Raw genomic sequence first — 14,393 nt, forward strand, 5'->3', positions numbered from 1 at the left:
GGTCACAAAAGACAAATGAACTTTGGAACATGGAATATACGGACATTGTTGGACAATACAGATACTGAAAGTCCTGAACGCAGGACTGCCATCATCACGAGGGAGTTGAGACATTTTAATATTGACATAGCAGCACTCCAAGAAACTTGAAGAGCAGGAGAGGGACAACTGAAGGAAGAAAAAGGAGGTTACACCTTCTTCTGGAAAGGACTGCCTGAACAAGAACGACAAATACATGGGAGTAGGCTTTGCTATTAAAAATAATCTTGTGAAGCTCTTGTCAGAAGTTCCTACTGGCATTAATGAATGACTTTCAACTCTCCGATTAAAACTTGCCAAAAACCAGTAGGCAACTATTCTAAGTTCCTATGCACCAACATTAGATGCTGATGAAGACATCAAGGAAAATTTTTATACCCAGCTGGACACCATCTTATCAGAGATACCTAAGGATCCTCCTGGGCGATTTCAATGCAAGAGTTGGGCGTGATTTTGATTTATGGCCAGAAACCATTGGGAAAGGAGGAGTTGGCAATAGCAACCTGAATGGAATTCTACTTCTGACTAAATGTGCAGAGCATAATCTTGTTATTACAAACACATTCTTTCACCAGATAGATAAATTTAAAACATCATGGAAGCACCCTCAGTTGAAGCACTAGCATCTCCTGGATTACGTAATTGTCCGTGCCAGAGATAGTCGTGATGTACTCCTCACTAGGGCCCTGACGAGTGCTGATGAATGCTGGACAGATCACCGGTTAATTCGATCCACTATGGCCATGAATATTGTTCCTCAACGTAGGCTCCAAGGAAGAAAACCAAGGTGTAAAATGAACATCCACGCCCTTCAAGATCCTATTAAACAAGCCTGCTTTCAAACAACTCTCAAGAAACATCTACCGACGGAACTCCCAGAAAATGTAGAGGAACACTGGAGTAAACTGAAGTCTTCCATTATTGCCGCATGTGAACAAACTATGGATACCAAACTAAGAAACATCAGGACTGGTTTGATGAGAATGATAATGAGATTGAACATACCATTGACAAGAAAAGGAAAGCCTTCCAGATATGGCAAAAAGACATTAACTGTGCTGCTAAGAAAAAATATCTATGCCAGTGCAAAGGCTGAGGTCCAACGAAGAACTATAGAACTTAAGAACGCCTGGTGGATAAAGAAAGCTCAACAAATCCAGCATTTTGCAGATGCTCATGATGCATGGGGCTTTTTTAATGCCACAAACGCCATCTACGGACCAACAAATTATGGTACAAATCCCTTACGCTCAATAGATGGTACCAAACTTCTAAAGGACAAAGAGTCTATTGCACTGCGTTGGAAAGAGCATTACCACGACTTCCTTAATCATAACTCTTAAGTGGCTGGTGAGGTCTTCTCGCAAATCCCACAACAACAAATTAGAGATGAGCTTGCAGTATCCCCTAATTTGGATGAAGTCAGTAAAGCCATTAATGAAATGAAGAATAACAAAGCTAGAGGACCTGATGGGATTCCTGCTGAAGTCTTTAAAGAAGGTGGGCCTGAACTTACACAACAACTTCATAAGCTCATCGAAAAAATCTGGATGATGGAGGAGATCCCGGAAGACTTTAGGGATGCCATAATTATCACTCTTTTCAAGAAGGGTGATAGAACAGATTGTGGGAACTACCAAGGCATCTCTCTTCTAGCTACCGCAGGTAAAATCCTTGCAAGGATCCTTGCAAATAGCCTATCTCAGAAAACATCCTCCTGAATCCCAAAATGGTTTCCGCCCTTCCAGGGGGACAGTGGACATGATCTTCACTGCACAACAGCTTCAAGAAAAATGCAGGGAACAAAACCAACTTCTGTATATGGCGTTTATTGATCTGACTAAGGCCTTTGATACTGTAAATCGAACTGCTCTCTGGACCATCCTTCTGAAAACCGGATGCCCTGATAAATTTGTGAATATTTTACAACTCCTCCATAACAACATGATGGAGACAATTTTGGATAACAATGACTCTCAAAGTGATCCATTCAAAGTGGGATCAGGCGTCAAACAGGGATGTGTCATTGCTCCGACCTTATTTGCTATTTTCATCGCCATGATTCTACACTTTGTTGAGGGGAAACTTCCAAATGGCGTGGAAATCACATATCGAACAGATGGAAAGCTTTTTAATCTCAGTAGGCTAAAAGTAAAAACTAAGGTACTCACAATCTCCGTCACAGAACTTCAATATGTCGATGATAATGTAGTCTCCGCACGTTCAGAGGAAGATCTTCAAACTATCCTAAATGTCTTTGCAGAAGCATATGAAAAGCTTGGCCTCTCGCTTAACATAAAAAAACCCAAAGTGCTTCATCAGCAAGTACGAACCAATCCCTCTGTGGCACCACCAATCCAGCTTAATGGTGCGAAGCTGGAGAACGTCAATCACTTTTCTTATATTGGCAGCCATCTCTCTGTAAAACCTGACATTGATGCTGAAATTCAGCATCGTATGAGCTCTGCGAGTGCCGCATTCTCCCGAATGAAGTGTAGAGTGTTCGAGGACTGGGATATTCGCAGGGAGACCAAAATGCTTTATTTACAAAGCCATTGTACTACCGACCTTACTGTACGCCTGTGAAACATGCACCATCTATAAACGCCATTCCCAACTTCTTGAAAGATTCCACCAACGCTGCCTCCGGAAAATTCTGCAAATTACTTGGGAAGATAGGCGGACTAATGTTAGCGTATTGGAAGAAGCAAGAACTACCAGCATTGAAACAATGATCCTCCAACATCAACTTTGCTGGACTGGCCATGTTGCTCGAATGCCTGATCACCGTCTTCCCAACTTAAGGATGGAAAACAGAATATCGATGGACAGCAAAAGAGGTTTAAAGATGTACTCAAAGCTAATCTAAAAAAATGTAACATGAGCATCGAGAACTGGGAAGACTTGGCCCATGAGTGTCCCAATTGGAGGTCGGCCATTATCAAAGGTCCTATGGACTTTGAAGAAGCACGAGTACAGGGCGAAAGGGACAAACGAGCTAAGCGGAAGGCACGTCAAGCAAATCCTCATCGTGACCATCTTCCATCTGGAAACCTATGTCCTCAGTGTGGGAGGCTGTGTGGCAGGGCTGTGGAGTCAGTACGCCAGACCTTCAACTCCGACTCCGACTCCTCTGTTTTTCTACTGTCCGACTCCGACTCCTTCATAAATGGCAACTGTATATTAACTAGTAATAATACGTTTACTGTAGTAAAATGGTAGCACAAGGCATTTCATCACCACAACGTGAAAAGTTACTTTTTTGAACTACAACTCCCACGAGCCCAATCCCTGGGGCTGATGGGAGTTGTAGTTTAAAAAAGTAACTTTTTCACGCTCTGGATTCACATGGTGGTGATGAAATGCCTTGTGCTACCATTTTACTACAGTAAATTTGTTATTACTAGTTAATATACATTTGCCATTTATGAAGGAGTTGGAGTCGGAATCGGAGTCAGAGTCGGTACATTTCTACCAACTCCGACTCCACCCAAAATTGCTCCCGACTCTGACTCCACGACTTCAACTCTGACTCCACAGCCCTGCTGTGTGGATCCAGAATTGGCCTCCACAGTCAATTATGGACCCACTGTTAAAGACCTTAGCCTGGAAGACAATCTTACTCAGCCATGAGTGAACGCCAATGAATGAGAAGAGAAGGGCATTCCTTAGTGCAGCAGTCCCAGTAGAAGAAAGCAGTATTGAAGGTTTCCATGGGTATCCATTTAAATTGACCTGTCTCCACTGAATTGTCAGTTCTGCCCAAATACCTCTTGTATTTTCATTTCACAATGCTTCTGGCTTGCTGCCAGTGCAGTGGGACTTATTCTTAATTTGCAATGTGGCTAATTCTTCCATTATTTACAATGCTTACCCTATTTAAGAATATAGTAATATTTATAGTCTGCAGTCATTCTTTGGTGAGATTTCAATCTCTCTTCCCAAAAGCTGCTGCTGCTAACTATTTATAAAGAGATACTCACTCAATCTCTTAACATGCCAAAAAAAACCCTGGGTTTTTTTTTGTTTTTGGGGTTGTTTGTTACTGAAGCATCCATTTAGAAATAGTTAGAATAGATCCACACCACGCAGAGTCTTGGAATGTACAACAGACATTTGACAAACAGGGCAATGTTTGGGTCATTTTCAGCTTTTGGGGGGGGAGGTAACTGGGGGTAGTGAAGAAGGACACATGGTAGAAGTTAATAAGATTATGTATGGTGTGGAGAAACTGTCTCTTTAATAAAATAATCTGGGAACATCCAATTAAACTGATTAGCAGGAGGTCTAGGACAGGTAAACTAAGTATCCCTTTACACAACTCATAATTAATTTATGGAATTTGCTGCCACATATATCAGTAGCTTAGGTGGCTTTTTAAAAGGGATTAGATAAAATCATGGCCAATAAATCTCACAATGGCTACTAGTCTTGGTAACTACATAGAACCACCAGGTTCAGAGCCTGCATGTCTGCTGGGGATCAACAACAGTAGTGGGCTAGTTCCTTCATGTCCTACTTGTGGGTTTTCCAGGGGCACCTGGTGGAAACAGGATCCTGGACTAGACAGGCCTTTGCTCTGGTGGAGGAGGGCTCTTCTTACGTTCTTACATTATGCAGGACTCCTTTATTACTAGAAATTACATAAAGTGTATCCCAAAATTCCAAGTGTATTCAAAAATAAAGAAACGTCCACACAGCCTAGAAAATGACATGCAGTAGCTTCATTGTCCAAGACACCCTGCTTGCTAAAAAGTCTGATAGTTTTGACTTTTCTCACTATACTAGATTTTTGTAACACATTATACTGTTATGTTGTCATAACGCCACACAGTGTGACGTGCAGCCAAGGCAGCAAAACAGATTACAAAAAAGAAGGCAACATAACTGGCTGCAGTGGCAGCAAAAGGGGTGGCAAGAGGGGCAGCGGGAGGGGAGTGGTGGGGAGCCAGCGAGTGGCAGCAGCAGCAGCAACTAGGTAAGTGGTGGAGGTGGGGCTGTGGTGAATGCCTGGGGGGGCTGTTTAGTGAGATGCCTGTGGGCGGGGGGAGCATTGACAACCCATGTGGGGTGGGGGGTGGCAACCCATGGAAGGCAGAGGAGGTTTGGTGACCATGGAGGGGGCTGGGGAAGTTTGGCAAACTGTGGAGAGGAGGTTTAGCAACCTGTAGGGAGAGGGGGAGCTCTGGCGACCTGTGGGGGCTGGCAAGCAAAGCGAGCAGGGGTGGCAGCCCCTAGTAGACAACAAAATTGTCCAAGGACATGCTCATAACATGAGCCAGTAGAAAGCTAGCCAAACTACATATCAATGTTGGGATGTGGGAGTTCTGTTGTTCTTTCATTCATTTGAATTGGAACTGGAAAAGTGAGACTGGCAACAAAATGTTGCAGTGTGGAGCACTCTATTCATGGCTGGCTGGCCCCTTGCCCTCTTCTAGGCCACCCCATTCAATTACCCTCCCTTTGCTTTTTTTGTCCCCCCCCCATCCAACAGTCAATCAGCATTCTGTGGTCAATGTGCATGCTCAGTCTTCATTGAGCCATTTAGGAGGGTGATTTCTAATGACTTTTTGCACTTCTGCAGATCTCAGGGTTACTTCAAGACACCCTCTTCTGTGTGGCTGTTTTGGCTGCATAAGTGACAGACTTTGGTATTAGAATATATGAGAAGGAGGAGGACTAGGGGAGTTCAGTATGTATTTAATATTACTATGTATTAAATGTGTATTATGTATTAAATATGTGTTTAAGGTTGCAGAATCCAAACCATATGAATGTGTATGTAGTTCTCTCTCTGTTTCTGTCTTTCTCTCTCTCTCTCACACACACCCAAAATCAGATGGAAATTAGACAGTTTGATCCAAAAAAGGTGGAAAAGCCACAAAAATAGGAACCCTCCAACCAGAGTCAATTTTTTTTGTTTGCCAACTAAAAAGTCATCCCTTGGGCTTTGCTGTTATGTAGCCTAGTAATTAATTTTCTAGTTTCTTCTTCCAATACTGGAGCTCAGACTGCATTATCAGCTAGATCAATATCAATACTATCATTAGCTGCACGCTCATATATCCTTTTAGTCACAGGAGCTGGTGCACTGATTTGATGAATAGATCTGCAAGCTTTGTGCCCTTATGGAAATAGAGGAAAACAAAAATTGCCTGACTCTGACAGACCCACTGCTGGTTCTACTCTCTGAGGTAGGGATGTGCTAGAATTCTGCCCAATTTGGATTTGGTACTGAATTTTCCATTATTTCGCTTATTCTCTATCATTGCGGATTGACTTTTTATGTGGCAATTTTCTGTGACTATTTTTAAAAATGGGTTTAAAAAAAAAATCTGCTTCTAAAATATCAATGTTAAGAACGATTTCCTTTCATTTAAACGATATTTCCCTTAAAATTATCAATTATTTCCTTTAAAAACAGATTTGTAAAAGCAGCAGACAGCAAAGAAAGGACTATCTCGAATTGATACTGGCCTGTTATGTCAATTGAATGCTTTCGAACCAGCATCGGCCAGTGGATCCCATCCCCACTTTGAGGAACACATATTTATATTATGCCCATTCATATATATTGTTGTATATATGTGTTAGCAACCAAACAATGCTTGAGAAGGTTACTACAGCTTGTATCTCTCTTAGCACCACTTGGCTTCCAATGCCCAATCTGAGCAACATTTCAAACATAGTATGTCCCTTCTGTGTTCTTGTCCTTCTCCCCTCTCCTTGAAGCCTTGCATCAATGGAGAAGATATCAGTTGCTCTTGTCTGGGAACAGGGCTCTGGGAAGCAAAATGGATCACTGTGTAACCTTAATAAGAGGCAAAGCCTCATTCCGCTCATAAGAAGGTCACCAAAAAAACCATCCCTGATAAGTTCTCCACCACAGCTCTAACATGTAGGAAGTCTTTATCAAATGGATAGCTACCATCACACAGATGATGGCAACGAACATGGGAACTCTCAACATGAGTTGAGGAGGCAGTAATAAAACCAATTCTATTGAAGTCCTCCTTGGATCCCCAAAATTTAAATAACTTTTGCCCAGTTTCGAATTTACCATTTCTGGGCAAGGCGGTTGAGCGGGTGGTGGCGAAGCAGTTGCAAGCGCATCTGGAAGAAGAGGATTATCTGGATCCATTTCAATCAGGCTTCAGGCCGGGACATGGGACTGAAACGGTCTTGGTTGCCTTGGTAGATGATATGAGGAGGGCGTTGGACAGGGGCGAATGCACCTTCCTTGTCCTCCTGGACCTCTCAGCGGCTTTTGATACCGTTGACCACGGTATCCTCCTGGACCGCCTGGAGAGGTTAGGTATAGGGGGAACTGTATTACAGTGGTTCCGCTCCTTCCTCTCTGGGAGATACCAGAGAGAGGCACTGGGGGATGACGTTTCGGATCCTTAGCCTCTCACCTGTGGGGTGCCACAGGGCTCCATCCTCTCCCCGATGCTGTTTAACATCTATATAAAGCCGCTGGGGGCTATCATCAGAGGATCTGGGCTGCAATGTCACCAGTACACAGATGACACACAGCTCTATCTCTCATTTAAATCTTCACCGATGTTGGCTGTAGAAACCCTGCCCAAGTGCCTGGAGTCAGTGAGTCGCTGGATGGGAAGGAATAAGCTGAAACTGAACCCTGACAAAACCGAGGTACTGTTCGTGGGAGACAAGAGAAGGCTGGGGGATGTTGACCTGGTACTCAATGGGGTGCAATTGCCCCTGAAACAACAAGTTCCGCAGCCTGGGGGGGTCATTCTTGACTCCCAGTTGTCCATGGAGGCTCAGATCTCGGCTGTGAGCCGGGCAGCGCTGTATCAACTCCATCTGATACGGAGGCTGCGCCCCTACCTTCCCAATCACCTGCTCCCATCGGTGGTACATGCCCTGGTCTCCTCTCGCCTAGACTACTCTAATGCGCTGTACATGCAGTTACCCTTGAAAACGGTCCGGAAACTGCAACTGGTACAGAATGCGGCAGCTCGCCTGCTTAAAGGCAGCCGCCGGCGAGATCACATCACTCCAGTGCCGAAGGAGTTGCACTGGTTACCAGTTGTTTTCCAAGCCCAATTCAAGGTGTTGGTTTTGACCTTTAAAACCCTGCGTGGTTTTGGCCCAGTCTATCTGAAGGAGCACCTCCAGCATCATCAGTGATGCCGCTCAACTAAATCAGCCTTGAAAGACCTTCTCTCCATCCCACCAGTTAAAACAGATAGACTGGTGAGGATGAGGGAGAGGGTTTTTTCAATTGTGGAATTCCCTCCCAGATGATTTCCGTCATGTCCACTCTATGATGAGCTGTCGCCGGGCCTTGAAGACCTGGCTCTTCAAACAGGGTTTTGGGGTGGGTTAGGTTTTATTATTATTGGTTGAGATTTTAATATTTTAATGTAACTATATGTTTTCATTTTCTTACGTCGCCCAGAGTGGCTGGATTGCCAGCCAGATGGGTGACTAATAAATGTAATTAATAAATAAATAAATGATCATCATCCATCCAGGAATGTTATGTATCTGGGAAGATGGCAAACTCACTATGGAGTTGCCATCTTCTAAAGCATCCCAAAGGGCAACAGGGGCTAAGTTCTACGTGACCTCAGGCGTAAAAAGGGGGAAGTAGTAGGGAATAGATACTGATTTTCCAACATCATCTTGGTGCATGCATTTCTGCTGCACAGGAGCATCACAGAGCGAAAGATGGAGGACCTGATACTATAAGGAGGCATGGAAAAGACTATCCAGGAAGCCAGCATCAGTGACAGGCAGACATCAAGCAGCCAGCCAGACATCAAGCAGAACCCAGAAGACCTGACAGAGACAAGATCTTCAGCACCAATGAAGCACCCCATCACAGCTACTCACTGAAAAGCACAGAACAGAGAATATAAACTCTGTCTTCGGCTGGCTAACTTTAGGACTATGTTAGTGTAGGTTTGGCAGCACTGCTGATGCGTTGATACATATGTTTCATAGGTTTTGAGACTGCTACACACACAGATAGCGTTTTCATTCTACAACAAATTTCATACTGAGGTCTTCTTCACTCATGAAACTGAATCAGTGCAAGAACCAAAATGTCAGACGCAAAGATAGCTCCTATATGCTCCACATTCGGGAAACAGTTCTGAAATCTACAGAATAACTGTAATGAAAGATATAGCTGGCACTACCCCCAGTTTTTCACAAACATATTAAGCAGTGCCAAAAACAAAACAAAACTTCCCCTTTCCCAGAAATTGTTCGGTACATCTTGTGAAAATGTAAGTTTATTTATTTGCATTGCCCTCACTGAGCACCTTCACTCGCCCTCAGTGGCCTCATCACATAGTCAAATCTAATTGGTGGCATGAGATTGTGATGACATTCTTTTCACTGCATTACTTTAGATTGGCTGGAATCACCCATTTAACTGATCCTTAAAGGAAGAAGAGAAAGCATCCACTGTGAGAAAGACTGCACCGAACCAGCAGTAGGAAAGGGCTGTTGCAGTTATGTCCTGCTTGTAGGATTACCAGAAGCCTCTGATTGGCTATTGTGGGAACAGAATGCTGGACTGTATAGGCCTTAGTCTGATCCAGCAGGGTTATTTTTATGATCTTATGTTCTTACGTATGGAAAGAGCGAGCTGGGAAGTGAGGAAAAGGGGCTCTATTGAACTCTTTGGCATTCCCTGCCTATGTGAGGAACGAATGTGCTTCTAAGCCTTAAGGAGCCACCAACTTTTTTGGGCGAGAGAGCACATTTGGAATTTTGAGAAAGTGTCATGGGCGCCAGTCACAAAATCGCTGCCACATCTAAAAGAGCAGAAACAGAATCAGAAAATGGTGCAGGCATGCCCCCCCACACTTATGTAATATGTGCACAATACCAAAAGAGTTGTATTATTAATAAACTAAGCCAGAGGTAGCCAACATGGTGCCCTCCAGATGTAGCTACTACAACTCCCATCAGCCCCAGACGGCATGGCCAATATTCAGGGTTGATGGGAGCTATAGTCCAAAACATGGGGGCGCAGCATCTTGACTACTCCTGCATTTAACAATGACAGGAAATAGCAGAAGCCACAGATATATGGCACCTTTACAAAAGGTAATCCATCACAGAAAGTATGAATTGCATGAATCAGCTAAGAAGCAAACCAGGAAGGCAAGCCACCATGTCTCAGCCTCAGACCCTTCCCCCATCTGTTGTAAGGGGAGAACTTGCAAGGACACTGTAACAATCACTGAGATCATGTTCCTGAAGTGCTACAAGCTCACTAACAGCACAATCCTATGCAAACCTACTCAGAAGTGAGTCCCAAAGTATACAGTGGAGCTTAGTCCCAGTTAAGTCTATACAGCACATGTGGGCAGCCTAGGCCCGGAGACTTGAGCAGGAGCCCAAGCCACCCTCCACTGCCAAATCTACCCTCCTCCCATTTTTGTTGCCTCCATGCCACATTTGTGTTCCACCAAGCCATCGCATCGCCCTGCCCACATAAACCATTATATCTTGGTGGATCTACGGAAGACACAGAATGCAGAACCACCATATTAAGGCGAGGTGAGGAAATCTGCCAAAAGATCTTAAGGGAAAAAAACATTAAAAGTCAATACACAGTGTGTAAATTAAAGGATTCTCATTACCTGCTTATTATTTTGTTCTAGTTTCTTGAGGTTCCATCACTCTGGGGGACAAACTACATCTTATATGCGTTTTGTTTATTTAAAATCAAAATAGCACACGGGGGGGGCAAACAGGAATGGGATCACAATAGGTGGAGAGGAAAGCTTAACCCATTTCCTCTCTGCTATGAGCCTGTAAAAGCCACCACCACCCCCATTGCTTTTTGCATGGGGATTAAATTGCCTACTTTTGCCAAGGAAAGCTTCCTGAGGATAAAAACTATGGGAAGAGGGTAGTTTTTGTTGGAATTATAGCAGGGAAGGAAAGGGTTAAACTTTATCACCATCCATCATCCCAGTTCTGATTGCCTCCCCTGCACCTGCAATTTTGCTTTGAAAAAGCAGTCACATTAAATGCAAAAATGTATTTAACTAACACCTATTTTGTATGTGCCAGCATAGCTGCAGGTGTGCGGAGAGGGTCTATAATGCTCACTTCCTGAATGCCCCTATTTGGAATCCACGTAGGCATCCACCATTTAAGGCTAAATAACATCAGTTGCTGGAGATCTACTTGAACTTAAAAGTGTTTTGGCTAAAGCAATGATACTTGAGGAGGGGAGAGTTTGACCCTTTCTTCTTTGCCATTTTCCTCATATAGGTAGTCCCCTAAAACTGCTGTATTTTGCCTGAGCAGGGAAAAACATACAACTATGTAAGTATGTTCCACTGTGTGGACAACAGCAGCTTTGGGAGAGTGATTTAAACAGGAAAATTGATGTACTGTATAGGGAAAACTCCTCTGCTCCAATCAGAGAGGCAAGTGGCCTGTGGTTGATTTTCAGTGAAATAAAAACATCAGGAAACAAGGCCAGTCCACGATTTTTTGCTTCCCACCATCACATATAAAAAAGCCAGCTGAATCTTACTTCAACACTGGTGATGGAATAGCATCCACCACACCTGACAGCAGCAGGCTAGTCTCATCAGAATATGGACTGTACCATACACTGGTCGGTACTCCAACAGAGGGGAATGGCTGGGGAGTGTTAGTGATCAGGAGGAACAGTCAGGGGCTGCCACTGATGCCCCACGCTTTGGGCTGGTCCTGTCCTCAGCTTGTGCAGAACTGCTTTCTGAAGATGCCTGAATTTGTTTCTCCTTCTGTGAACTTTGAAAGGGTTTTTTTTGGGGGGAGAAGCAATTAAGAGCATAGCATGGCAGCAAACGGGGGGCAAGAAGTAGTAAATGACTGGGTTTGGTGCTTGGGTCAGGCAATATACTGCCTATGAAGATGGAGGTTTCATGAAGCAATCCTGGCTAGTAGCTTCTTTAAGTCATATAACAGTAGTGCAACAATTTGCTTTCTGAAGTTTACAAAATTTGTTCTTCTGTTGGTTTCTGGAAAATTGGTGGGTGGGGAAGCAGCTTGTTAGCATGGCATATCAGCAAAGCTAGAGGGAAAGGAATAACATTTCCATTTGAGAAGGTGGGCTTAGCAGGTCCCTGAAAAAGTCCCGTTTCTCCTTCACACAGTGCCTACTCAAGGCCAAGCTGGAAATGAACATGATTTCCCACATTTAAAGCCACTACCCATGGGGGAGTCATACTGGGGTCAATAACAATGCTGGGGGAGGGAAATTTAAATGCTTTCCACTCATACCATTCTCCTAATTGGAATCCACCACCACCTGGGGGGGCATTTAGGTAACATGTGCATGTTTCCCCCTTTCAAGGCAAATAAAAGATTGGGGGGGAATTTAAATGGGGGGAAAGAGATAGGGGGAAAGACTAACACCCTCCCCAGCCAGCACTGCATTCGCAATCTGATTTGAAGTTCCCCCCATCCAAAAAAAGTTCCTGTTCAAAGACCTTCCATTTCATGTCCAGTGTGGCCCTCTGCCAAACACCTGGGAAAGCTTGCAAGCAAGATGGGGGGAGGGGACAGCATCCTCCTCTTATTCTGCCCAGCACCTGACATTCAGACCTAGACATGGCCCTTCCATGCAGCTCATGTGGCTGATAAAGAGAGATGTGCATGGACTGAGCTTGGATGGAGCAGGTGGGAGGAGTTTTGGGGTGAGTGGAGCCAAGGGCAGGAAGTGTGGTGGGACTCAGCAAGCAGGATCAGTGGGATTGCAGTATCCCCATTTCTCAGTCACCTGCTCTAAATGCCAGGTATTGCTTAGTACTAATGAAAAAAATATGTATTTCTCCTGCAGCCCCTTAGCGAATAGATTCCCCTCAAAAACCACCTTTGTGTTAGATGTTTTTATTCCCACCATTTCAGCAGTGGAAAATTGTGCTTCACACATTAAAAAAAATCCATAAATTGTTTCCCTTCTGCTGACCTTGCTGAACCCTCCTATTTTCTAGCTCCAAAAATATAACTAAGCCTTTGGAAACAAAACGTTGATGCTAAAACAGACCACAATACTTCAGGCTCTCGAGAGCCACAAATGCAACTCATAATAACCTCAGCAAGATTCAGATATGAAAATTGCACCTTGGACGAAAACAGCAGCACCGCGTTGCTTTTTTTTTTTAAGGAAAACAAAATATGGTTTAATTCCCTTGACATTTTAAAAAAAACATGCCATTTTCCCCATCGAGTGCATTAATTTCCAACAGAAAAACAAAACAGATTTTACCGAGCCTGTAATGTTTCCTGAAAACATGCTTGATGGGTGGTTTCCCAGCTCCTTCTGTCACTTGCTCTTTAGCTCGTGTGCTCTTATGAACCGAACACTTGGCTCATTACAATTTACAAGTAACTGCATTTTCACGCTCTTTTCTCACGAGGCGTGCCCTAAACATAAACTCTTCTCTGCAGAACCGTGCAAATTAACGGCAGGAACCCCCGCAATCTGTAACAATGCTGGCACTATAAAGGCTGCCAAACGCGTTCAGCAGCTAAACAGTTAACTACTCCTTGCACACAGAGAGGTTGCTCGCATTGTGCTGCAATTCGGCAGGTTCGTAATTTAATGATTGCAGAAGGGGACGTATTTTTCCTCCTTTTCTTCAAAATGCGCCTACACAGGGCTTTAAAAACATATCACCTTTCTCTGCTCCGATGGCAAAGCATGCCATTGCAATTCATAATGGAGTAATCGAGGAAGAGCTATTGAAAGCAGGCACTTACTCTGGCAAAGCAGGGCTGTTGAAGGAATGGTCCTGGATGCTGAAGCAGAAGCAAGAAAACATCAGAGATAGATCAGAAGTGCTGGCAGGTTTCTCCCTGAATCCTTTTCAGCAGTTGCAACACGTAAAGAGGCATGGCATGGAAAAGGCAAGATTATGCTGCTGCTGGGGTGTGTGTGTTTGTGTGTGTGGCACTGGGTGCGTGTGCGCTAGCTCCACATACACAAGACTGTACCTTGGCCTCTTCTGCACATGCTCACAATCAAAGTACCCCCTGGGATTTCGCCGTGCAAGTCTCACTCAGAACCACAACGCCCATCAGGCATTGCTGCTGTGCTGAATGAATACAGAAACAAGGCTAGGCGACAGAGGTACGCAACGAGCTCGCCGCCACCTCACGCTCCCATGCGGTTCAGTAAGAAAGGACGTAGTTGGAGCAGCCCCTCACACACATACACACACACACACACACTGATCCAGACCTTGGTATTAGTATTTGGAAATGTGGACCCTGTGCTTCTTGCCACGGCCCCTGTTAAGTGCGTCTATGCGCTCACTCTTCCAGCGGTGGGTGAGTCATCTTCGGAGATTCCCTTCGCA

At 44.3% G+C, this 14,393-nt stretch overlaps 1 protein-coding gene across 10 annotated transcripts in view; it reads right to left on the reverse strand.

The window, feature by feature from the left end:
- FAM13C (family with sequence similarity 13 member C) overlaps positions 1–14,031 on the reverse strand; it is a 95,798-nt gene extending 81,767 nt beyond the window's left edge. For 4 of the 10 annotated variants that reach the window (XM_061635066.1, XM_061635062.1, XM_061635072.1 and 1 more), the window contains exon 1: positions 13,795–14,031. In XM_061635066.1, the coding sequence (XP_061491050.1) occupies positions 13,795–13,856 (62 nt within the window). In that variant the 5' untranslated portion in view covers positions 13,857–14,031. The remainder of the gene's footprint in view (positions 1–13,794) is intronic. The other 6 variants (XM_061635068.1, XM_061635067.1, XM_061635065.1 and 3 more) reach the window with 2 other exon arrangements.
- Between the last annotated feature and the right edge of the window lie 362 nt (positions 14,032–14,393).

Source organism: Rhineura floridana, chromosome 7, assembly GCF_030035675.1.
Source record: "Rhineura floridana isolate rRhiFlo1 chromosome 7, rRhiFlo1.hap2, whole genome shotgun sequence".
Taxonomy (NCBI): domain Eukaryota; kingdom Metazoa; phylum Chordata; class Lepidosauria; order Squamata; family Rhineuridae; genus Rhineura; species Rhineura floridana.